Source organism: Narcine bancroftii, chromosome 1 (assembly GCF_036971445.1).
Source record: "Narcine bancroftii isolate sNarBan1 chromosome 1, sNarBan1.hap1, whole genome shotgun sequence".
Classification (NCBI taxonomy): Eukaryota; Metazoa; Chordata; class Chondrichthyes; order Torpediniformes; family Narcinidae; genus Narcine; species Narcine bancroftii.
In genome coordinates this window covers 102,487,170-102,511,896 of record NC_091469.1, presented here as the reverse complement: position 1 = coordinate 102,511,896, position 24,727 = coordinate 102,487,170, and the positions used below count along the sequence as shown (strand labels likewise).

Below are 24,727 nucleotides of genomic sequence, written 5' to 3'. Positions count from 1 at the left end.
TTGGCATCATTTTAATTTTGACACAGGTAATCCTTCCCACTAAAGTAATCGGTAAGTCTCTCCATTTCTGGTGGTCTCTTTCTATCTTCCCAAGAAGAGGAACATAATTTAGTTTGTACAGATTTTACAAGTTATTGTCAGTTGCTATTCCAAGATGTTTTATTCCACCCGTCTTCCATTTAAATTTACTTCCTTTTTGGTATCTTTCATATTCAAAATTTGTTAATGGCATTACCTCACATTTATCCATATTATTTTGTAGCCTGATATTCTTCCAGATTTTTCTAGTGTTCATTGTAATTTTTCCAAAGATTTAGCTAGGTCTGATAGGTATAATAGCTCATCATCAGTGAATAGACTGATTTTGTGTTCTTCTTGCCCGACTTTGAAGCCATTTATATCCAGATCCCTTCATATTATCTCCTGCAGTGATTCAGTTGCTAAAATAAAATGTGCTGGAGACAGGGGACATACCTGTCTACTCGATGAACTCAAGGAGAACACTGCTGACATCTGATTATTTGTTATTATTTTAGCTTTTGGTTTATAGTATAAAGTTTTTATTCAATTTATAAATGTTCTGCCAATACCAAATTTTTCCAGTGTTTTAAATAAAAAGGGCCATCCTAAATGGTCAAATGCTTTTTCCACATCTAGGGAGATGGTAATACTTGGATTTTGTTCAGATTTAGCCATGTGTATTATATTAAATAATCTTCTTAGACTATTTGAGGAATACCTTCCTTTAACAAATCCTGCTTGGTCCATATGTATCAGTTTTGGCAAGTGTGGTCCTAACATATCAGCAAATACTTTCACTGGTATCTTATAATCGCCATTTAACAGGGATTTTGGTCTGTATAATGAAGATTTTTTGTGGGTCCCTACTCTTTTTTGGTAACATTGTAATAATCATGGTTGAGAATGACTGCAAGATGGTCTGTGTTTTCACAGCTTGGTCCAGGACATCCATAAAAAGGTGCATTAATAATTATTTGAATTGTCCATAAAACTCAGGTGGAAATCCATCCTCTCCCGGTGATTTATTGCATGTAGGATACCCAAGTCCTTTTTTATTTCTTCCCTTGTGAAGGGAGTATCTAATTCTATCCTTTCTCTCTTCCAGCCTTGGAAGTTCAACATTCATCAAAAATTCTTCCATTTCATTCTCATCTCCTAGTATTTATGATTTGTATAGTTTTATATAATATTGTCTAAAACTGTCATTAATTTCCTTTTGTTTATATACTAGAGTGTCTGTTTCTTTTTTTATAGCATTTAACATTCTTGATGACTCCTCTGTTTTAATCTGCCAAGATAAAACTCTGTGCGCCCGTTCACCCAACTCATAGTACCATTGTTTATTTTTTAATGTAGCTTTTTCTGTCCTATATGTTTGTATTGTGTTATATCTTAGCTTTTTATTCTCCAGAAATCTGTATTCTTCTTGTAGTCCTGTTCTTTGATATTTTTTTCTCTAATTCTTTAATATCCTTCTCCAAACCATTTACTTCTGCCATATGTTCCTTCTTAAGATTCTTAATATAGGATATAATTTGTCCACTTAAATATGCTTTAAGCATGTCCCATATCAGAAAACTATTATTAGTGGATGGCAGATTTGTTTCAAAATATATTTCTATCTGTCTCTTTATAAATATGCAGAAGTCTATTCACAATGTAGTATTCAGACGCCATCTGTATACATTCTCTTACTTTTCCATTATTGTTATAGTTAATATTAATGAGAGTGGTCTGATAGAAGCCTTGCTAGATATTCTGCTTTTAATCACACTGCTTTTTAACTGGACAGACATTAAAAATAAGTCAATTCTTGTATGTGAGTCGTACACCCTTGAGTAAAAAGAGTAGTCTCTCTCTGAGGGATTTAATTGCCTCCATACATCGATAAGATTTAGATCTTTCATATATGAAATTGTGGTTTTTGCTGCTTTTTCCCTCATTATTGTTCTTGTCTATTTATCTAGTATTGGTCCAAGCAGAAATTAAAGACTCCTCCAACTAATATATTTTGTCTTTCCTCTGCTGTTTTTAAGATGTCCTTAATAAAGGCTTCATTTGATAGCCCGCTGCCATGGCGATCAAGCCAGTGCTCCAGGTGGTGAGCGCAAGCAAAGGCCTGCAACCTGTGCAGTGGCACTGGGTCCAACAAGTGAACTGGTAGGTGAAAGGCAAAGGCAGCTTAAAGGCCAGCAACCCCAAAATGGTGCTGGCCTTGCTGTGCAGCCAACAAACAGAGATACCATGTGGGGAAGAAGGACATTGTTATGCATGAAACTACCCGCGCATGGGAACCAGCTTTTATTATGCATTTTGTAACATCAGCCAAGTGGGGCCATAGCGAGAACAGTGCAAATATAAAATTTGGCCCTGAGCCCCAATAAAATTGAGAGCTTATGTATCATTTTGCATAACTTCTATTGTAATGTATTGTTCAAGATGAAGAAATATATATTTATGTTTGATGCAAATAGAAAATAAAATTTACAAAACGAAATGAATATGTTTTGGCTGATTGTGTAAAGAACACATCAGCAAAACTTGTAATAAGTGGCTCACTTGTGACATATGCAGTTAAAGCATCCCAAGTTACTGCATACTCAATGAAGTAAAGTTGAGAAGCAAGTCAAACAATCTGAATCCAAGACTAAAGACACAGTCAAAAAGTATGCTTCAGCTTCGGTTCAGACAAATTGTCTTACTGGGGCCAGTGACAAAGCTCTCTCAATAGTTCCCGTAATGGTTAAAGCTTCATATGGAACAGCTACGCATTTCTTGATTCAGGAAGTACCACATCATTTTGTACTGTTGAATTAATGAATAAACTTAATCTTCATGGTAAAAGATACCAGATTTTGTTGAAGACAATGAATGATGAAAAGAACATTGAAACTAATATAGGTTCAGATTTAGAGATTGGTAGATTAAATAGCAATGAATTTTGCGATCTTCCAAGTGTATATACTCAGAACAGTATGCCTGTGAATAAGGAGAATATTCTCTATCAGGATGATATCAAACATTGGGATTATCTAAAAGACGGTTGATAACCCAAGATTGATGCTAAGATCAAGGTGTTAATTGGATTAGATGTATCAAAAGCTCTTGAACCTCTAGAAGTAATAAGGAGTCAAAATGATGGACCTTATGCTGTGAGAACATTGCCTGCATGGACAATTAATGGACCATTAGGAGGAAAAATGAATAATGATCAGGAGTTGTCAAATGTAAATGTCAAAAGAATTTCAGTTGTCAAACTTAATGATCTATAGGAACAGCAGTTTAAAATTGATTTCCCTGAACATCTCACAGATATTCAACATGTTGATGGCCATTACTGTATAGCATTACCTTTGAAGAAAAGGGAAATTTGTATGCCAGACAATAAAATAATTGCAGAACAGTGTAAGCTGAATTTGAAGAGAAAATTCAAGAGAAATTCTTCCTTTAATTTGGAATATACCAATGACATGTTGGACATGATAACCAAGGGTTATGTAGAAAAGGTATCAGAAGATATCTTGGAATGTAAAGATGGTAGAAAATGGTATTTACGTCATCATGGAGTTATACATCCACAAAAGGAGAAACTTAGTGCAGTATTTGATTGTGGAGCATCATTTCAAGGGTTTCATTGAATTCTCAACTTTTATAAGTTCCAGACAACCAGTACTTTAATAGATAAGATTTTGTAAGGAGCCTATTGTAATTGCTGCAGATATTGAAGCGATATTTCATCAAGTGAAAGTACCTTCAGAAGATTGTGATTTTTTTACAATTGTTATGGTGGCCTAATGGTGATTACAATAAAGATATGATTGAATACAAAAATGTCAGTTCATCTATTTGGAGCAATTTTATCACCGAGTTGTGCAAATTTTGCTCTCAGGAAATGTGCTGAAGATAATGAAGAGCAATTTAGTTCTCAAACTACAAACATCATCAAAACTAATATCTATATTGATTATTGACTTACATCAGTGATTTCAGAAAAGGAAGCAATAAATCTTTATCATGAGTTAAATGCGATCTGTAATAAAGGAGGTTTCTTCCTTATGAAATGGATCAACAACAGGCGAGATGTGTTGGCTGTTATTTCTGAGGCAGAAAGAGCAAAGAAGATAAAACATCTTAATTTAGATTGTGACGTTCTGCCTGTTGAAAGAATTCTAGGGGTGAAATGGTGTGTTCAATCTGATGTTTTCAAATCCAAAATTGTTTTGAAAGAATGGTCTTTAACAAGAAGAGGTATTCTTTCGATCAGAATATTGGCACCAGTAGTATTAATAGCATAGAAAATTCTTCAAGAATTGTGGAGAATGGGAGGAGTCACGTGATGGAGTAGTGGCCGGACGGTGAACTCCAGCTCTCTCCAGAAAAGTCAGAAAAAACAAAGCAAAGCACAAAGGCACAGAAATAAAAATCAAAGTAAAGTGAATATAAAGGTGGAAAGAAGATGGCGACGAAAAAAGAAAAGTTGAAACCAACGGTAAGAAGAGAGGAAGAGAAGACAACGGAAGATGAAGGAAAAGGCCTTACCTGTTCGAAGAGGCCCGTGGTGGAGAGAGAAACCCGCTGCCTCAGGTCGGTAGAATATGGACTACAAAAATGGCTCGCTGAGCCGAGTAAAAGTGCGCAACCGCGCATGAAAAAAAACACACCGACGGGAGGGGTGACCAGCTGGGGAGTCAATCTCCACAGCCGGCAATGACAGCTGCAGAACACCTGCAGCAAGAGGAGAACACAGAAGACAACGAAAACAAGAAAGAAGAGAAGAAAAGGGCAACAAAGAAACAACAGATGGCCAACCCAGAGGAAGAAGAAGAGGAAGAGGAAGAGTACAGTGAAATAGAAGAAGAAGGGAAAGGCAAGATTAAGGATTTACTTTCTCTTATTAAAGAATACATGGAGTCATTTAAAGAATGGCAAGCGCAGGAATTTGATGATTTAAGAAGAAGAATAAACAATACAGAAGAGAAAATGAATAAAATAGATATGACCTTATCAGAAATGGGAAAAAGAATGGACAAGGTGCAAGAACGAGAAGCAGCAGTAGAAATGGAGGTAGAGGACTTAAAAAAGAAATTAGAGGAATCTAATAAAAAAGTTAAAGAGACACAAGAACTGTTAGCTCAGAAAATAGATATAATGGAAAATTATAACAGAAGAAATAACATAAAGATAGTGGGCCTTAAGGAAAATGAAGAAGGCAAGAATATGAGAGAGTTTATAAAAGATTGGATCCCTAGGATCCTAGGATGTCCAGAACTACAGCAAGAAATGGAAATAGAAAGGGCACATAGAGCATTGGCCTTTAAACCACAATCACAACAAAAGCCAAGATCTGTTTTAGTAAGATTCCTAAGATATACTACAAGAGAAAAGGTACTGGAGAAAACAATGGAAAAAGAAAGAGAAGACAATAAGCCACTGGAGTACAAAGGGCAAAAAATCTTCATTTATCCAGATATAAGTTTGAACTCCTGAAGAAGAGAAAGGAGTTCAATACAGCAAAGGCGATTTTATGGAAGAAAGGGTATAAATTTATACTAAAGCATCCAGCGGTATTGAAAATATTTATTCCAGGACAACAAAACAGACTATTCTCGGATCCAGAGGAAGCACAAAAATTTGCAGAACAATTACAAAATAGACTGAGAGATGAAGACGTGTAACGAGAGTACAAAAGACTGCAAACTAAAAAGACATTAGTTTTGAGCTCCTGAAGAGGAGGAAAGAGTTCAAAACATCGAAAACGATCTTATGGAAAAAAAAAACTATTCTCGGATCCAGAGGAAGCAAGGAAATTTGCAGAACAACTACAAAACAAACAGAGAGATGAAAACATGTAATAAGAGTAAAAATGACCACGATTTATATGTATGTGGGTAAAGAGGTATATGTGTGTATATGTATAATGTGCATACATGAATGTATCCGTATTTAGAGGGAAATATAGATAGTATAGACAAGAATTAATAAGGGAAGGAAAAGGAATAGAGGGAATAAGGAGGGAATTAAAAGAGTGACCTTTGTCACATATGAAAAGCGAAATCTTTTCTGGGGGGGTTGGGTGGGAGGGTATTACGGTCACTGCAAAATCAGCTGATGCTTGCGATTGAATTCGCAAATCCAAATGGAGAGGGGAGATGTGGTTGTCCGACAAGGGATAAAGGACAACTCAGGAGGGGAAGGGGGGATTGGGGCTAAAGAAGTTTTAAATAGGAGAATAAGGAAAATGTTTGATGATTTAGGAATGTTGTCTTATAAAGGATTCAAAACAAGAAAACAGAAATGGATAAGAAGGAAAGGTAATGATGGAGAAACGGAAAGGGAAGATAAACAAAGTATAAAATGGCTACGTTGAACTATATGACTTTAAATATTAATGGAATACATAACCAAATTAAAAGGAAGAAACTGCTAAATTTACTGAAAAAAGAAAAAATTGATATAGCATTTGTGCAAGAAACACATTTAACTGAATTGGAGCACAAGAAATTAAAGAGAGATTGGGTAGGACACGTAACAGCAGCATCGTATAATTCAAAAGCAAGAGGAGTAGCTATATTAATTAGTAAAAATGTGCCATTTAAAATAGAAGAGGAAATAATAGATCCAGCAGGGAGATATGTAATGATAAAATGTCAGATATATTTGGAGTTTTGGAATCTACTCAATGTCTATTCACCTAACGAAGAAGATCAAAAGTTCATGCAAGATATCTTTTTGAAGATAGCAGATACGCAAGGGAACATATTAATAGGAGGGGATTTCAACCTGAATTTGGATTAAAATATGGACAAAACTGGGAAAAAAATTAACAGAAAGAACAAAGTAACCAAATTTATAATTAAATCAATGGAAGAAATGCAACTTTTGGATATATGGAGGAAACAACACCCAAAGGAAAAGGAATATTCATATTACTCGGCTAGACATAAAACATACTCAAGAATAGACCTATTTTTGTTATCAGCTCATATGCAAGATAGAGAAAAAAAAAAACAGAATATAAAGCTAGAATACTATCGGACCATTCACCCTTAATATTGACAGTAAAGTTAGAGGACATCCCTCCAAGAATGTATAGATGGAGATTAAACCCCATGTTGCTTAAAAGGCAGGATTTTAGAGAATTTATTGAAATAAAAATTAAAATGTATTTTGAAATAAATACGGAATCAGTGGAAGATAAGTTTATACTATGGGATGCAATGAAAGCATTCATTAGCGGGCAAATAATAAGTTATGTAACCAAGATGAAGAAGGACTATAATCAGGAAACAGAGCAGTTGGAAAGGGAAATAGTAAATATAGAAAAATAATTAGTAATGAAGGAAGATATTACTAAAAGAAGAGAATTGGCGGATAAAAAAATAAAATATGAAACACTACAAACATATAAGGTGGAGAAAAATATAATGAAGACAAAACAGAAATATTATGAACTAGGTGAAAAAACGCACAAAATCCTAGCATGGCAGCTTAAGACAGAACAAGCTAAGAAAATGGTATTGGCATCAAGGAAAAAAGACAAACAAATTACATATAATCCAAAAGAAATTAAGGAAAACTTTAGAGAATTCTATGAACAATTATACCGAACTGAAAACGAAGGGAAAGAAGGGAAAATAGATGAATTTCTGACTAAAATTTAACTACCAAAACTACAAATAGAGGAACAAAATAAATTAACAGAGCCATTTGGAATAGTAGAAATACAAGAGATAATAAAAAAATTACCAAATAATAAGACACCAGGAGAGGATGGATTCCCAATAGAATTCTACAAAACATTTAAAGACTTATTAATTCCGCCCCTCCTGGAAGTAATCAACCAGACTGATGAAACACAAAACTTACCAGATTCATGTAAAACAGCAATAATTACAGTAATACTAAAGCAAGGGAAAGATCCACTCTCACCAGCGTCATATAGACTAATATCTTTACTTAACACAGATTATAAGATAATAGCTAAACTATTAGCAAACCGATTAGCAGAGCATGTACCGAAAATGGTAAATTTAGACCAAACTGGATTTATCAAAAACAGACGCACAACAGACAATATTTGTAAATTTATTAACTTAATTCATGCAGTAGAAGGAAATAAAGCACCTACAGTAGCCGTTGCTTTAGATGCAGAGAAGGCCTTTGACAGAGTAGAATGGAATTATTTGTTCAAAGTATTGCAAAAATTCAGTTTACCGGAGAAGTATATTAATTGGATTAAAGCATTATATAAGGGACCGTTAGCGAAAGTGACAGTAAATGGACATGTATCAAAGCAATTTAACTTAAGCAGGTCAACACGGCAGGGATGCCCACTATCACCTTTATTGTTTGCGTTAGCTATAGAACCACTAGCAGAACTGATAAGAATAGATAATAATATAAAAGGAATAAAAATAAAAGACAAGGAATATAAAATCAGTTTATTTGCGGATGATGTTATAGTGTACATAACAGAACCAGAACTATCAATAAAAGAATTATATAAGAAATTGAAGGAATATGGAGAAGTGTCGGGTTACAAGATAAACGTAAATAAAAGTGAAGCAATGCCTATGAATAATGCGGATTTCTCAAAATTTAAGAAGGAATCACCATTTAGATGGCAAATGCAAGCAATAAGATACCTAGGTGTACAAATAAACAAAAATCTCGGCCAACTATATAAACTCAATTATTATCCACTAATGAAAAAATTACAGGACGATTTCGAGCATTGGAAAGATTTACCACTAACACTAATAGGAAGGATAAACTGTATTAAAATGAACATTTTTCCAAGGATATTATACTTATTTCAGGCATTGCCAATACAACTGACAGAGAAATTCTTCAAGGAGTTAAAGAAAATAATAAGGAAATTTTTATGGAGAGGGGGGAAACCGAGGATAGCACTAGATAAATTAACAGAATGGTATAAACAAGGAGGCTTACAACTGCCAAACTTTAAAAATTATTATAGAGCCGCACAATTAAGATACCTATCAGATTTTTATCAAACAAGGGAAAAGCCAGATTGGACGAGATTAGAATTAGATAAAATAGGGGAAAAGATACCTGAACACATATTATATAAATGGGACGAAAAATTGGTACAACATAGAACTTCTCCAGTATTACATCATCTCCTCAATATTTGGAAGAAGATTCATGTAGAAAGAAATAAAACAAATTATCAATTACCAAAACTAATATTGACGCAAAACAAGTTACTCCCTTTTACAATAGATAACCTTTCCTTTAGCGAATGGGAAAAAAAGGGATTAAAAGAATAGAAAATTGTTTTTCAGGAAATATATTCTTATCCTTTGAACAAATGAAAGATAAGTACAATATAACTCAAGATACAGCGCTGGCATATTACCAATTGACATCCTACTTGAAGGATAAATTAGGAAGCAGTTTGAGTTTGCCAGAGGCAAGTAACTTTGAATATGTGATTACAGATACAATGATAATCAAAAGATTTATAACAAATATGTATATTAAACTGCAAGAAAAGGAGAATGAGGAAACAAATGGTAAAACTAAACAAAAATGGGAACAAGATTTAAATATAAAGATAAAAAAGGAAACATGGGAGAAATTATGTTCTGGAACGATGAGAAATACAATAAATACGAGGCTACGTATGATACAATATAACTGGATACACAGGCTATACATTACACCTCAAAAGTTAAATAAATGGGACCCAACAGTATCTGATAGATGTTTTCGATGTAAAAAAGAAATGGGAACAACAATTCATGCAATATGGACATGTGAGAAAGTAGAAAAATTTTGGGAAGATCTAAACCAGATATTAAATAAAATTACAGAAAACAATATACCAAAAAATCCAGAGATCTTCCTCCTAAGTAACATAAAAAACAAAGAATTTGGAATTGATTTGGATGGTGCACAAAAAAGATTTGTTAAGATAGCTCTAGCCGTAGCAAAAAAATGTATTATGTCAACCTGGAAATCGGAAGATAATTTGAAAATACAACAATGGTACATAGAAATGAATAAATGTATTCCATTAGAAAAAATAACATATAGTTTAAGAAATAATATTGAAATATTCGAACAAATATAGGAGCCTTACATTAAATACAATAGCGAAAACCTACCGGGGACAATCATTACCTAAGTTGATGGAAGGAGAAGTAAATGAAAAGAATGGACTCAGTAGAATTTCTGGTGTATTTTTGTGGAGTGACAACATTATCTGACTGGTTAAATGTATCCTAGACTGTATACCTTAAATGGATGGGAGTGGGGTGGGGAGGGTGGGTTGGGAGGAGGGGTGGGGGAGAAAATGGCACTGTATATATGTGAAAAGGAAAAAGTGTGTACCATGGTTAATGTGATTTATGGTGTGAAAAATAAAAATTTTTAAAAAAAAGAATTGTGGAGAATAAAATTTCAATGGGATGAAACTATACCAGAATGTGTCGCACAAGATTGGATGAATTGGATTGAGAGTCTTGAAATGTTAAAAAGTTTTGAAGTCAACAGATGTTTTAAATTTACAGACTTTGGAATTGCCACATTTGCTCATCAGGTGAAACTTTGTCCTGTGGTAAATCTGCCATTTGTTGTTGTCCAGGTTTAGCATTCAAAATCTTCTCAATCTGTAATTCTCTTTTTAACATAGTGTCTATTTTGCATGTCATAGTAGCGGCAGCCAATTCCATTCAAGTATGGTCACTGGCTTTAATGGAGCCGATCTGGCTTTTCCCCAGTATAAATCTACATAGTACTAAATAACCACCTTCGCTTGCATCAGCAAAGTAGACATTATGTTAAAAAGAGAATTACAGATGGAGTTAGCAGATTCTGTGTTTTGGACTGATAGTATATCAGTACTTAAATACATTAATAACAAAACCACAATGTTTCTTATCATTGTGACTAACAGAATTAATGAGATTGAGAAGATTTTGAATGCTAAACCTGGACAACAACATATTACATATGTGGGAGTTGATTATTTTGGTCCTTTGCAAGCAAAGCAAGGATGAAGTGTTGAAAAATGATACAGAGTAATTTTTATTTGTTTGACCATGAGAGCAATTCATATTGAAGTAGTGTCATCGCTTGATACAGACCTTTTATATTTTTTCTTCGACGTTTTATTGGCAGACGAGTTCAAGTGAAGGAATTACGTTCTTATAATGGATCTAACTTTACAGGAGCTCAACTAGAGTTACGAAAAAAAGTTCAAAATTGGAATCAACATCAAATTCATGATGCATTACTTCAAAAAGAAATTAGTTGGATATTTAACCCACCCACAGGATCACATCATGGAGATGTGTGGGAAAGAATGATTAGATTGATCAATTAAGAAGATTTTTAATTCTATTTTGAATAATCAAATACTGAATGATGACAATCTTCAGACAGTGTTATGTGAAATCGAAGCTATTTTAAATAGTCATCCAATAACAAAAATCTCTGTTTATTCAAATGACATCGAGGCACTTTTTCCAAATCATGTCTTATTTCTTAAATCTAAACTTTTAATGCCTCGGGGTCAATTTCAGAAAGGAGCTATTTATGCAAGATGCAGATGGAAACAAGTGCAGTTTATTGTGGATTTATTTTTGAAAAGATGGATTAAAGAATATCTTTCATTATTACAAGAAAGATGAAAATAGTCTAAAGATAAGCACAATTTTGAATGAAGAGACATTGTAATTATCATGGATGATTCTGCACCACAAACTTCTTGGTTACTGGGGTAAATTGTGTATATAGTTCTGGACAAGAAATATTTCGTTCAGCAAATGTGGATTAAAACCAGGACTCAGGATCAGTACCCATGGATTGGAGGGTAGCTAATGTTACCCCACTATTTAAAAAGGGGGGTAGAGAAAAAGCGGGGAATTATAGGCCGGTGAGCCTTACATCAGTAGTGGGCAAAATGATGGAATCCATTATTAAGGATGTAATAGCGGAGCATATGACTAGCAGAGAAGGGAGCGGACAGAGTCAACATGGATTTACAAAAGGTAAATCGTGCTTGACAAATCTATTGGAATTCTTTGAGATGGTGACAGGTAAAATAGATGGGGGAGAGCCAGTGGATGTGGTGTACCTGGACTTCCAAAAAGCCTTCGATAAGGTCCCGCATAAATGACTGGCTTATAAAATCAAGGCTCATGGGATTGGGGGAAAAGTATTGATGTGGATTGAGAACTGGCTGGCAGGTAGAAGACAGAGAGTTGGGATAAATGGCTCGTTTTCTGAGTGGCAGGCGGTGACCAGTGGGGTGCCGCAGGGATCTGTACTGGGACCCCAGCTGTTCACAATTTACATTAATGATCTGGATGAGGGGATTGGATGTAATATCTCCAAATTTGCAGATGACACTAAGCTAGGAGGGGTTGTGTGCACGGAAGAGGGGGTCAGGAAGCTCCAGTGTGATTTGGATAAATTGAGGGACTGGGCAGATACATGGCAAATGCACTACAATGTGGATAAATGTGAGGTTATCCACTTTGGTAATACAAACCGGAGGGCAGATTACTATTTGAATGGCAATAGATTAAGAGATGGGGAAGTGCAGAGAGACCTAGGGGTACTTGTACACCAGTCTCTGAAGGCGAGCATGCAGGTACAGCAGGCAGTTAAAAAGGCAAATGGTATGTTGGCCTTCATATCAAGAGGGTTTGAGTATAGGAACAAGGATACCTTACTGCAGCTGTTCAGGGCCTTGGTGAGATCACACCTGGAGTATTGTGTGCAGTTTTGGTCACCTTATCTAAGGAAGGATATTCTTGCAATGGAGTGAGTGCAGAGGCGATTCACCAGGCTGATATCTGGAATGGCAGGAATGACATGAGGAAAGATTGCACAAATTGGGATTGTACTCGCTGGAGTTTAGAAGATTGAGAGGGGATCTCATAGAGACATATAAAATTCTGGCAGGACTGGACAGAATGGATGCAGATGGGATGTTTCCAATAATGGGAAAATCCAGAACCCGGGGCCATGGTTTGAGGATAATAGGCAAACCATTTAGGATTGAGATGAGGAGGAATTTCTTTACCCAGAGGGTGGTGAATCTGTGGAATTCATTGCCACAGAGGGCAGTAGAGGCAGGTTCATTAAATATATTTAAGAGGGAATTAGATATATTTCTTCAGTATAAGGGTATTAAAGGTTACGGAAAGAAGGCGGGGACGGGGTACTGAACTTTAAGATCAGCCATAATCTTGTTGAATGGCGGAGCAGGCTCGAAGGGTCGAATGACCTACTCCTGCTCCTATCTTCTATGTTTCTATGTTTATATGGTTACTTAAATAGACCTATTACTAAAATCTGTATTTTACAAGAAGCAAAAAGTTTTGATTTCTAATCTTATATTTGCCATATTTACTTTTGTATTTGTAATAATAATAATTATGTACTAGCCATTAATGTCTATTATAATAATTAGGGGCCAGAATGTAAAAGTTAAAACCTTGTGTTTTTGACTTTAATTTATTTTGTTCCTATCTCTTTAAGGAAAGGTATTGTTTGTAGTGTTACCATAGTGACAATGATGTAACATGTTGTAATATCCGCACAGACCAAGAGCTGGCAACTCTTTCTTCGATGAACCATGAAGAGTGATAGCAAATTAATTGAATGGTCAGATCATTCTTCAGGTACTTCATAGAAGGCAGGTCCTTCACGGCTTTCACAGATCACAAGCCCGACTTTCACCTTGGCTAAGATCTCAGACCCCTGATCAGCCTGTCAGCAACAACACCTGTCTTACATCTTGGAGTACACCACAGATTTACATCTCGTCTCCAGCAAGAATAACGTTGTGGCTGACGCACTGTCCAGGCAAAGTATCCATGCTCTATCAAGGGGAATGGACTTTGTGGTACTGGCGAAGGTGCAGCAGAAAGACGAGGAGATTCCCCAATACAGGACTGGCATATTGGAACTACAGCTCCAGGATATTCCAGTTGGCACAGGTAACACCACCCTCCTGTGCGACACGGCCATCAGTCAGGTGAGACCCATCGTCCTGCGGCTTGGAGATGACAGATTTTTGACTCCATCCACGGACTGGCTCAGTCATCCATCAGGACCACGGTCCGGTTGGTGGCCAGCAAATATGTGTGGCATGGATTGCAGAAACAGGTCAGCGGGTGGGCCAAAGCATGTACGCAGTGCCAAACAACTAAGGTACAGCAGCACACCAAGACGCCACCTCAGCACTTTGAGTCTGCAGAATAAAGGTTCGACCATGTCCACATGGACATAGTAGGACCCTTGACTGTATCCCAGAGTTTTCACTATCTGTTCACAATGGTCGAATGCTTCACCAGGTAGCCAGAAGCAGTCCTGCTGGCAGACATGTCCAACACCTTGTGTGTTAGGGGCCTCATCTCATCCTTGGTGGAACAGTTTGGGTTACCATCCCACCACATCCGACAGAGGGGCCCAGTTCACCTCCAGTCTGTGGTCCAACCTCACCAGCCTGTTGGGTGCCCAGCTGCATCACACAACAGTTTACCACCCACAGTCCAATGGGTTAGTGGAGCACTTCCACAGGCACCCCAAAACCATGCTCATGACCAGACTCCAAGGACCAAACTGATGAGCTACCATGGGTGCTGATGGGCATCTGCATGGCACCCAAGGAGGACTTCAACACCTCTTCAGCTGAACTTGTCTACAGAGCTCCACTGGTGGTCCAGGGAGAATTCGTACCATCCCCAAGAGGACAGCAAGACAACTCTGCTGCATTCCTCAGCAGGCTAAGGGAAAGAGTTGGCAGCCTGGCCCTGATTCCACCTTCCAGGCACAGAAACAAGAGGACCAACATATCCAAAGACCTGTAGAACTGTGAGTATGTTTTCATTCGCAAGAGTCCACGTCGTCCATCGCTTCAGATGCCACACGAAGGTCCGTTCCAGGTCATCTGCAACAATGGGGCCACGTTTCAGCTGGAGGTCGGAGGCAAGACGGAGGTCTTCACCACAAATAGGCTGGGGTCATGCTACATGATGATGCGGGGTTAGACTGATAATCCATGCTCTCCTTGAAAAAGTTGAGAAAAAGTGATTAAAAAAAGACTATAAATGTTACAGAAAGTATAAGGAAGAACTGTCTGAAGATATACAGTAGTCATTAATAATGCCACCAAAGATGGATAAAGGCCTTACTACAGTACAAGAAACCAAGTAAGAAAAGGAAGAATGGCCTACCTTGAGAAAGGATCCTGTAGCTGTCCGTAAGGTAATATCCAAAGGAGAGAGGCCAGAAGCCAGAGAGACCTTAGACACTGCAGCACAAAGTCTCCTCCGACAATGCCGCCGACATCAACTGAAGAATTGAACGTAAAAAAAGGAGGACATTTAAAAAAGATTCCAGATACTCATAGCTCCAGTGATCAAGAAGTGGACCTGGAAAAGTAAAGGAAAGATCAAGAACAACCAACAATCAAGAAAAAAAAAAGCAGAAAAAGGCGCAGAAGCTTCTGGAGAAATGAAGCAATTTTTAGACTTTTTTCAACTTTTTTCTATGGAAATATTAACTGATGAAGTAGGAAGAATGGTGAAAAAATAGAAAGATTAATGCAACAAGTTGACACTAGACTTGAAATAGTGGATGGTAAAATTAAAGGGAATTAATTTGAGATTCAAACTATCAAAGACCAAATGAAGAAAGTGCAAGCAGAAGCTGCTGCAAAGACTGATCAGTAATGCAAAAAAATAGACATTTTGGAAAACCACGAACAGGCTGAAGCTGGCACACCTGATGCTCCCGGTTGAGACACCAGTATCAAGCCAAAGAGGCAGGCCACCGAAGGCTGCAGAGATTTTGCCTCCAGGCACCAAGGACAATAACAAGGACAATACTGCTGGTTCTGTGGGGGGGGGGGGGGGTGGGGGCGCGAAGGTCATGTGGCGGGCTGCTGCTATAGTGATCAACCTGGTGCTCTGGGTGGCAAAAAGACCATCAGCCCACACAGTGGCACTGACTCCAACAAGTGAACCAGTGGGTGAACAGCAAGGGCAGTATAAAGGCCAGCGACCCCAAAATGGTGCTGGCCTTGCAGCACATCCAACAGACAGGGACAGTGCGCGGGGAAGAAGGGCATTGTTATGCATTAAAGTACCCGTGCACGGGAAACCCACTTTTGTTATGCATGTTGTGATGTCAGCCTAGGGGGGGGGGGCACAGCGGGAATAGTGCAAGTATAAAAGTTGGGCCTGAGCCCAATAAAACTCAGAGCTTAACCTGACTACACTATGTGTGCGTATCTTCTTTCGAGTAGCGCGCGGCTACATCATTGCTGTAATTCAGGGCATAAATATTCATAAATGTCCATGCTTCTCCATAAATTTTACAGTGTGTGCCTTTACATACAGTTTGATCAATCAAGGTATCTTCTATTAACACTGGTGTATTTTCATTAATTAGAATCGCCACCCCTCTTGCCTTTGAACTAAAGGAAGACAATATTATTTGTCCCACTCATCCTCTTCTTAATTTATCATATTCCAATTTGTTAAGATATGTTTCCTGCAAAAAGATAATATCCACTTTTAATTTCTTTAAGTATGCCAAGATCCACTTCCTCTTCACCAGTTTGTTTATCCCATTAATATTAAAACTAATAAACTTTAGTGTTTGATCCATTCTATTTTTCACACAAATATTGTATATCTTCCCAATTTTCTTAATAATGTCATAACATTTCCCTATTAAAAGACATTCCAACACACACACATCCCTAGCTCTGACGGTGATGTTGACAATAGTACCCAGAAGCCTATGAAAAAAGCCTGTGAGTTCTTCTTCTGAAGAAACCTTCCCTTTGGCACCATCTTATAAAATCGGTCATCTCCTGATTCCATCTCCTCCCCCGCCCCCCAAGTCGGAGTTCCCACCTTGCTGCTTTCCTTACTGCCTTTCTGTCTTTTCAGAGCTCTCCATATGAATCAATTTTTTTTCTTTAAACAATGTAAACAAGACAGCTCAGACTATTCTTCTTTGGCTTGGCTTCGCGGACGAAGATTTATGGAGGGGGTAGGAAAAACCCAACACCCAACCCCAACCAACCAATTTTCCCTTGCAACCGCTGCAATCGTGTCTGCCTGTCCCGCATCGGACTGGTCAGCCACAAACGAGCCTGCAGCTGACGTGGACTTTTTACCCCCTCCATAAATCTTCGTCCGCGAAGCCAAGCCAAAGAAGAAAAGAAAGAAAAAAAGTCCACGTCAGCTGCAGGCTCGTTTGTGGCTGACAAGTCCGATGCGGGACAGGCAGACACGATTGCAGCGGTTGCAGGGGAAAATTGGTGGGTTGGGGTTGGGTGTTGGGTTTTTCCTCCTTTGCCTTTTGTCAGTGAGGTGGGCTCTGCGGTCTTCTTCAAAGGAGGTTGCTGCCCGCCAAACTGTGAGGCGCCAAGATGCACGGTTTGAGGCGTTATCAGCCCACTGGCGGTGGTCAATGTGGCAGGCACCAAGAGATTTCTTTAGGCAGTCCTTGTACCTTTTCTTTGGTGCACCTCTGTCACGGTGGCCAGTGGAGAGCTCGCCATATAACACGATCTTGGGAAGGCGATGGTCCTCCATTCTGGAGACGTGACCCATCCAGCGCAGCTGGATCTTCAGCAGCGTGGACTCGATGCTGTCGACCTCTGCCATCTCGAGTACTTCGACGTTAGGGATGTAAGCGCTCCAATGGATGTTGAGGATGGAGCGGTGACAACGCTGGTGGAAGCGTTCTAGGAGCCGTAGGTGGTGCCGGTAGAGGACCCATGATTCGGAGCCGAACAGGAGTGTGGGTATGACAACGGCTCTGTATACGCTTATCTTTGTGAGGTTTTTCAGTTGGTTGTTTTTCCAGACTCTTTTGTGTAGTCTTCCAAAGGCGCTATTTGCCTTGGCGAGTCTGTTGTCTATCTCATTGTCGATCCTTGCATCTGATGAAATGGTGCAGCCGAGATAATAAAAAGATACGTTATTCAGTTAGTCCCATTTTGAAATGGTCTTTCAGCCCTTTCAGTTGGTGACTTTACTCTTTTCCAAACTTTCTTAAAAATTCTTCCACTTCTTATTTATTGAAAATTTTTCAATTGCCTTCTGAGACATCCACCCTCAGCATTGTTGGATAAATTATTGAAAATTTAAAGTTTTTAGATCACAGTTGTCTCTTTACCTCGTCAAATTCCTTTCTTTGTTTGACCAAGGCAGGGCTGAAGTCCTGGAAAAATATTACTTTTGCATTATCCACCACTAATGGGCTATTGAATATTCATATGCTGCTCCCAAGATCACATCCCTCTCCCTGTAACTTAAAAGTCTTACTAGGACTGGTCGGAGTTGCTGTTTGCCGGTTCTTCTGGGTCTGAGGGTCCAATGAGCCTCTTCAATTTGCAGCATTGTACTTGTTTTGTCCCAGCATTTGTGGGATCCATGTTTCAAAGAAATTCACCATGTCTTTTCCCTCTATTCTTTCTCTCAGTCCAATGACTCTTACATTGTTACATCTGCTGAAATTTTCCATATGGTCGATCTTTTCCATCAGTCCTTTCTTTCCTGTGTCCCATATTTTTGGTTTTTCTTCCAGCCTGTCTTTTGCTCTGTCCAGCTCAGCCTCTGAGTGAGTCATTCGTTCATTAAAGTCTTCCACAACTTCTTTAATTTCCATTACCTTCTCTGATATATCTCTCATTGCTGATTCCATACCTGTAAAATGACTGCATAAAGTTTCCAACATGTTCATGATGGTGGCTATATCTTGGGCCGACTCCCCAGCTCTCCTGGCTTCAGCCAGTCCCAAGGCCCCTGCTGGGACGCTCCTCATCAGGCTTCCACTTGATGTTTCTGGCTGAGCTGTCATATCTTCAGCTTTTGTTCTCGGTTGCCTTGTACTTGCTTTATCCATTTTTGATGATAAAATTCTGGGTTTTGAGCTTTTAAACCATCTTTTTAATACTTTTTGTGGAGAGGGTTTGCAAAATACTTCTGCTCAGCTCATTAGCATGGTCACAAGTACAGACATAACACACATACAAACTGTACATACACAAAACCTGTATATATCTGACATATATATTGAAAATAAATATTATTAATAAATAATAGTTACAGGAAGTTATTTTAACAGTCATTCAGCTGCCTCACTGTCTGTGGAAGAAACTGTTTCTTAGCCTGTAGTTGGAAGATGCTAAATGTGGGGTGGTGAGGGTCCTTACAGATGTTGCAAGCTCTCTTTGAACAATGATGCATACTGTAGATAAGGTAGACAGCCAGCACCTCTATCCCAAGGCAGGAGTAGCAAACATCTGAGGATATTTGTACAAAGTGAAGGGATGAAAGTATCCCGGAGACATCAGGGAAACATTCTTTACACAAACTTGTGGGTGCCTGGAATGCCTTGCCAGGCGTGGTGGTGGGAGGCTGAAACATTAGGGGCATTTAAGAAACTCTTAAGTAGGCACATGAATGAAAAATAAATAGAGGGTTATAAGGTGAGAAAAGTTTAGTTTCTTTTTGTAGGAATATACAGGTCAGTACAACATTGATGACTGAATTGCCTGTAGTGTTTTATGTAGTAAATTACAATGGTCCCAGTAAATCACATTGATGAGGGTGGGATGGGGAATGGGGGGAGGGCGAGATGATGGGGGGAGAGGCAGGTCTCAGTGACCTTCTCTGTCACTCTAATGGTCCTGTGGATTGACCTCCACAGGACCATAAAATTAAAATAAATATATATATTATTTTATACCATATCCCTTCTATGAGGTCAGTTACATTAAATTGCATTATATAGGGGATTACGTTCCAACTCAGAAGTCATTGATTTTACACTGGGAGTAACTAACTGGGAGTCATGATCCCTCATTTCAGTAGATAAATGTGCAGGATTCAGTAAAACATCCAAAAATTGTATTTTCCTGCTGGTATAATTCTCACTCATCAGCAGGTAGGATGCTGAGAAATAGGGCCATGTTTGTGCTCCAGCTCCCAGACCATGGCTGATGTTCTGCTTCACTTCCATCTTCCAACACCATCCTCATAGATACAAGTTCCTCCAATATTCCAAAAATCTATCCATGCCACAACCTCGTGCACACAGTGGTGCAGTTAGTACCAGAGTTCAATCCTGACTTGGGTAGAATTTGAACTCTCTCTCTATGACTGTGGGTTTCTTTTGTGTTCTTCAGTTTTCCTCCCACATTCCAAAGACATGCAGGTTGGTAGGTGAATTGCCCAGTACATTCATGTGTGCAAGGAGTGGTAGAATCTGGGGGCAGTTGAAAAAAATAGAATGGGATTAGTGTGAAAATATCATGAGTGGTTGATGGTCAGTGCAGACTTGGTAGGCTGAAGCATCAGTTTCTGACACTCAGAGGGTGAAATTTTCAAAGTTATTTTTAGAGAAGAAATTTCTCACCATACTCCTAAATCATCATTACCTTATTTTGAAACTATAATTGCTAACTCTAAACTGTCCAGTTAAAGGAAACTGCTCCAGTGCTCAAGGTGGATCTTTTCTCAGCAAGCTCAATATCCAGTATGCACAATAGGGTCTAAGGTTTCTGGGCAGCTCACTGTGATGCACATGGCTGGTGATGCACCTCCTCTTATCGATCCACACAACGGCCAGAAGCTGCAGATTTCACAACCCACTCTGACCCTGAGGGACTGCCTGAATTGAGCTTTAAACAGATTCTATCAGTAGTGTGAGCTGATATGGTGGTACACACCTAGCAGCTAATAAAACTGAAAAAGTGTTCCACTTCATACATGTTTACCCAATGGGCAAAAATAGACCAACTAGTCAAAATTAATATTTCATCTATAGTTTTAGTTTTACCAGTGTGTGGGAACTACAATGAAACACAGGTTAACTTAAAGAACAATTCTCATTCCAGCTGCAAACTGAATGTCATTTCTTGGTTTTATTAAAACAGAAGATTTCTTTTCGGTTGTCCACAGGATTCACATACATACAATAATCATAAGGCATGTTGGAGAATCTGTACCCATTGAAGCATCAAGTCCAGGAAGGCACGTGGCAGCTGCAGTCATCACAGTACATTAACACCCCAGTCACATGATTTGTTCACAAAACCTTTACATTTGTTCATTTTACAATCCCTGAAGTTTTGTCTGTTGCACAAACCATAGAATGTTTACAAAATCATATGCCTGCAGAATCTTTCAGATATCATCCTCTCAATGTTCCTTTAATGCTTTCTCTTCATCCGATTCACACTAAAACATAATGCAACTAAATATCTAAAAGGCGCTGAACATCTGTAAAAATCTATTTTTGGTTGAGCAGAAGGGTTCAAGATTAAAAGCAGGTCTCTTTCACTGTATTTGAAGCACTTTCTGGCACAGGATGTTGGAGCAAGGCAGAGGAGGAGGGGTGAGGGGAGTGCAGGAACAGTGAGCAAAACCCAATGAGTCCTGTGCCCAGGAGCAGCATCAGATGTCCTTCAGCCAGCCCAAGATTTGAGGCACGTAGTATGTGATGATGATATCGGCACCTGCAAAATCCAGACAAAGCACGCATTAGTCACCGACGTCAGAGAAAACTACACCCAGCAGGAGCTACCTGCCCAAAACACCCTTGACTAGGTTAATGGCACTGAAGTTCTTAGGAATACATATTTCCAATGATCTGTCCTGGGAGAAAACTGCACCAACACCTCTACTAGGTCTACAGTCTTATAGTATGTTCCCCTTGTCCTCAACAACTTCTACAGGAGCACCATCAAAAGCATACTTACTGGGTGCATCACATTGTGGAACAGGAGCTGCTCCGCTCAAGATCAGAAAAAACTATACAAGATAGCTTGGAGCATAATGAAAACTTGGCTTCCCTCTTTGGATTACATCTGCATCTCCCACTGCCTCGGAAAGGCAGGCAACATACTGAAAGACCCATCACCCCCTGGACACACTCATTTCTCCCTCCTCCCTTTGGGAAGAAGGCTGTAAAAACATGCATCAACAGACTTAAAGACAGTTTCTTCCCTGCAGCCATCAGGCTCCTGAATTATCCCTTAACTGTGCTCTCCTGCTGCCCTTGCTTGGTGCTAATAGATCTTCCTTTTCATTACCATATTATACTCTAAGTTGTGATCTTTACATAGCTGTATGAATATTATAGATGACCTGCTTATCCCTTCAAGTTTTAAGATTATTTAATTGTCACGTAATAAAACAGAAAATGTGATATTACATGAAATTTCCTTTAGTCTACTGAAAATTTCAAACCGTTTGAAGTTTGAAAAGGATCGACATCACAGTTCGACATTGCATTTACAACTTCTTTATCAGGAACAGTCTCTTTTAGTTTTAAAATTCATGTGGTTCAATTGCAGGCTGAGGTGATATTATCAGCCATCCCCCTTTCGAGCTGGTTTCAGCACTCATCAGTTTACGAAGGAGGCGGTGCGACTTCGCTTCACCTGACACAAGGTCCCTTGGCGGAGGAAACATGGAGCAAAATGGACCCGCCAATCCACCTTTTCTGCATTCATGCCGATAAGTGGTGTATAAAAGCCAGAGGAAAGCTGTCTTGAAGGTTCTATGTAAAAGGAGCTTACAATTTGAATGATTTGAGGCCCCATGTGCATCAACACTGCTGATGATTCAAAGCTAGGTGGCAGTGTGGCTTTGACAAGGACACAGAGTGACTTTGGTGTTGGTTTGGGATTGAGTTGATGCCCAAGAAGATGGCAAGAGACTGAAAGATGATCTTCAGAGGGAGTTGAATTTGCTTGCACATAAATGACTGAACGTCTCCCTGAGGACAATTACAAGATCACTGAAAGTTAACATTCAAGCATAGCAAGCAATTACAAAGTTAAAGTTTAGTGCAACAGGATTCGAGTACAAAAGTACAGAGATGTTGTTCCATTTATATCTGCTTTTGTCTCCGGAAGAAAGGAATAAGGGGAATTCAGTAAAACTTTACCCTCAACAAAATCCTTCCTGGGTGAACACATCGTCCCAACGCACACCTTTGTCAATCCCCAATAGAATGTCTTGATGAAGGACTCAAGCCCGAAACGTCAGTCATGTATCTTTACCTTTGCTATATAAAGTGCAGTTTGACCTGCTGAGTTTGTCCAGCGTTATGCTTGTAATCACTGCAGCCTTAAATGCTGCAAGGCGGAACAGTATATTAACCAATTGCCATCCAGGACAAAGGCAGCAAGTGCATGGAAATAACAACATGTTCTCCCACAAGGCAAACACTTGGAAAATGTATCCATCATTCACTGTGGCTGGGTCTAAATCCAGGAAGTCCATTCTGCATGGCAGCACGTTCACCATAAAGGCAACGTAGCATTAAGGTGGGGATCACTGCCTCTAGTAGGGATGACCAGTAAATGTTGGTGCTCCCCATCTTGTGAATGATTGAACACCTTCTTGGAGATAGGTTTACAAAACATGGCCATGCCCTCGGATCAGACCACAATGGAAGATTCTTGGGTAAATACAATGTGTGGCCCTCTGCTGCCTACTCCAGATCCTTGGAGGACCTCACTGCTCTCATATCCCAGAAACCCCCTCTCTTTGAGTAGGATTTCCACTGAAAAATAAAACCTACCCATTTAAATTTACTTACAACACAGTAGAAGCCGATTTCAGCCATTGAAATCCATGCTGCCCAATTACACCCAATTAAGCTACACCCTCGTATGTTTTGAAGAGTGGGAGGAAACCAGAATACCCGGAGAAAACATACACAGATCATGGGGAGAATGATCAAACTCATTTCAGACAGCTTCGGATTCAAACCCATTGGGAATTAATGGATGTTAAGCCTTGGGTGTGAGATGGGGAGGAAGGCACAGGTGCCCAAAGTCCTGAACTCTGCATTCTCAGCTCTTCCTCGTGGAGCAAAATTCAATTTCCAAAATACCCAAAGGGGAGAAGTTCAGAGTTCTCCTTCCCCAAATCTGTCCACATAGTGTGGCCACAAGGAGCAGGTCTGTGGTAGGGGTGAGTGAATTGGGCCTGGCCATGTGATGACCCCACACAGCTCAGGGAGTGAGTGCTCCTTGATCCGACAGAGCTACTGAACCATAACTCAGAGCCTTTAGAGAGGGGCCATCCACATATCAGCAATAGCTAGAAATAGCTGCTGCTCAGCAGACACCCAGGAGGCTTGGTTTTGGAATGGCAAAGCTCTTCTTTCGATAGAGGATTGCTGCAGATTGGGCAACTGCTCAGCACCATGGAGCACTTTGTCCTTTTTAAAAAGTTCTAGGTAATTAAAAATAAACAAGTTTGTTTCCAGTACAGACACAAGTAGCCAAGTGGCATCCTGCCTAGCTCATTAAATATACAGACCCGTTGGTGCCCCTGGTCATGGTGGGACTCGAACGCTCCAGCAAACACTAAGCTTTCTCATCAATGCCCTAGCACAGACAGTGCTGCAGAGTGGAGAAGGCAACCCCAGCGAGGCAGCTAACTGCCTGCCAACAAATGGTCAGATCCAGCAGCACACATGTGCATGACAACCCCTGACCTGTTTGTGCACTCATCACACAGGGTCAGGAGTGGCAAAGGTCGCAGCCTCTGTGCCCCTGGGGACCATGGCTGCATAGATACGAGCAGGCAGTACAGACTCTGGGGTGCACTGCTGGGACCTGGGGTCACGCCAGGTGTAAGACAATGCAGGAAGTGCCTCAGTGCTTGGTTCGGTAATA

General features: G+C 39.2%; 1 protein-coding gene and 1 long non-coding RNA gene across 4 annotated transcripts in view; one reads left to right on the top strand and one right to left on the bottom strand.

Moving 5' to 3' along the window:
• Nucleotides 1–23,078, top strand: part of LOC138761872 (uncharacterized) — a 30,136-nt gene extending 7,058 nt beyond the window's left edge. Inside the window, exons 2-3 of the long non-coding RNA XR_011356557.1 lie at nt 2,058–2,181; nt 22,388–23,078. This is a non-coding gene — a long non-coding RNA (uncharacterized lncRNA). The remainder of the gene's footprint in view (nt 1–2,057; nt 2,182–22,387) is intronic.
• The window catches only part of alad (aminolevulinate dehydratase), a 75,076-nt gene continuing 71,283 nt past the window's right edge, over nt 20,935–24,727 (bottom strand). For all 3 annotated transcript variants that reach the window (XM_069934751.1, XM_069934767.1, XM_069934759.1), the window contains one exon: nt 20,935–21,547. In XM_069934751.1, the coding sequence (XP_069790852.1) occupies nt 21,486–21,547 (62 nt within the window). In that variant the 3' untranslated portion in view covers nt 20,935–21,485. The remainder of the gene's footprint in view (nt 21,548–24,727) is intronic.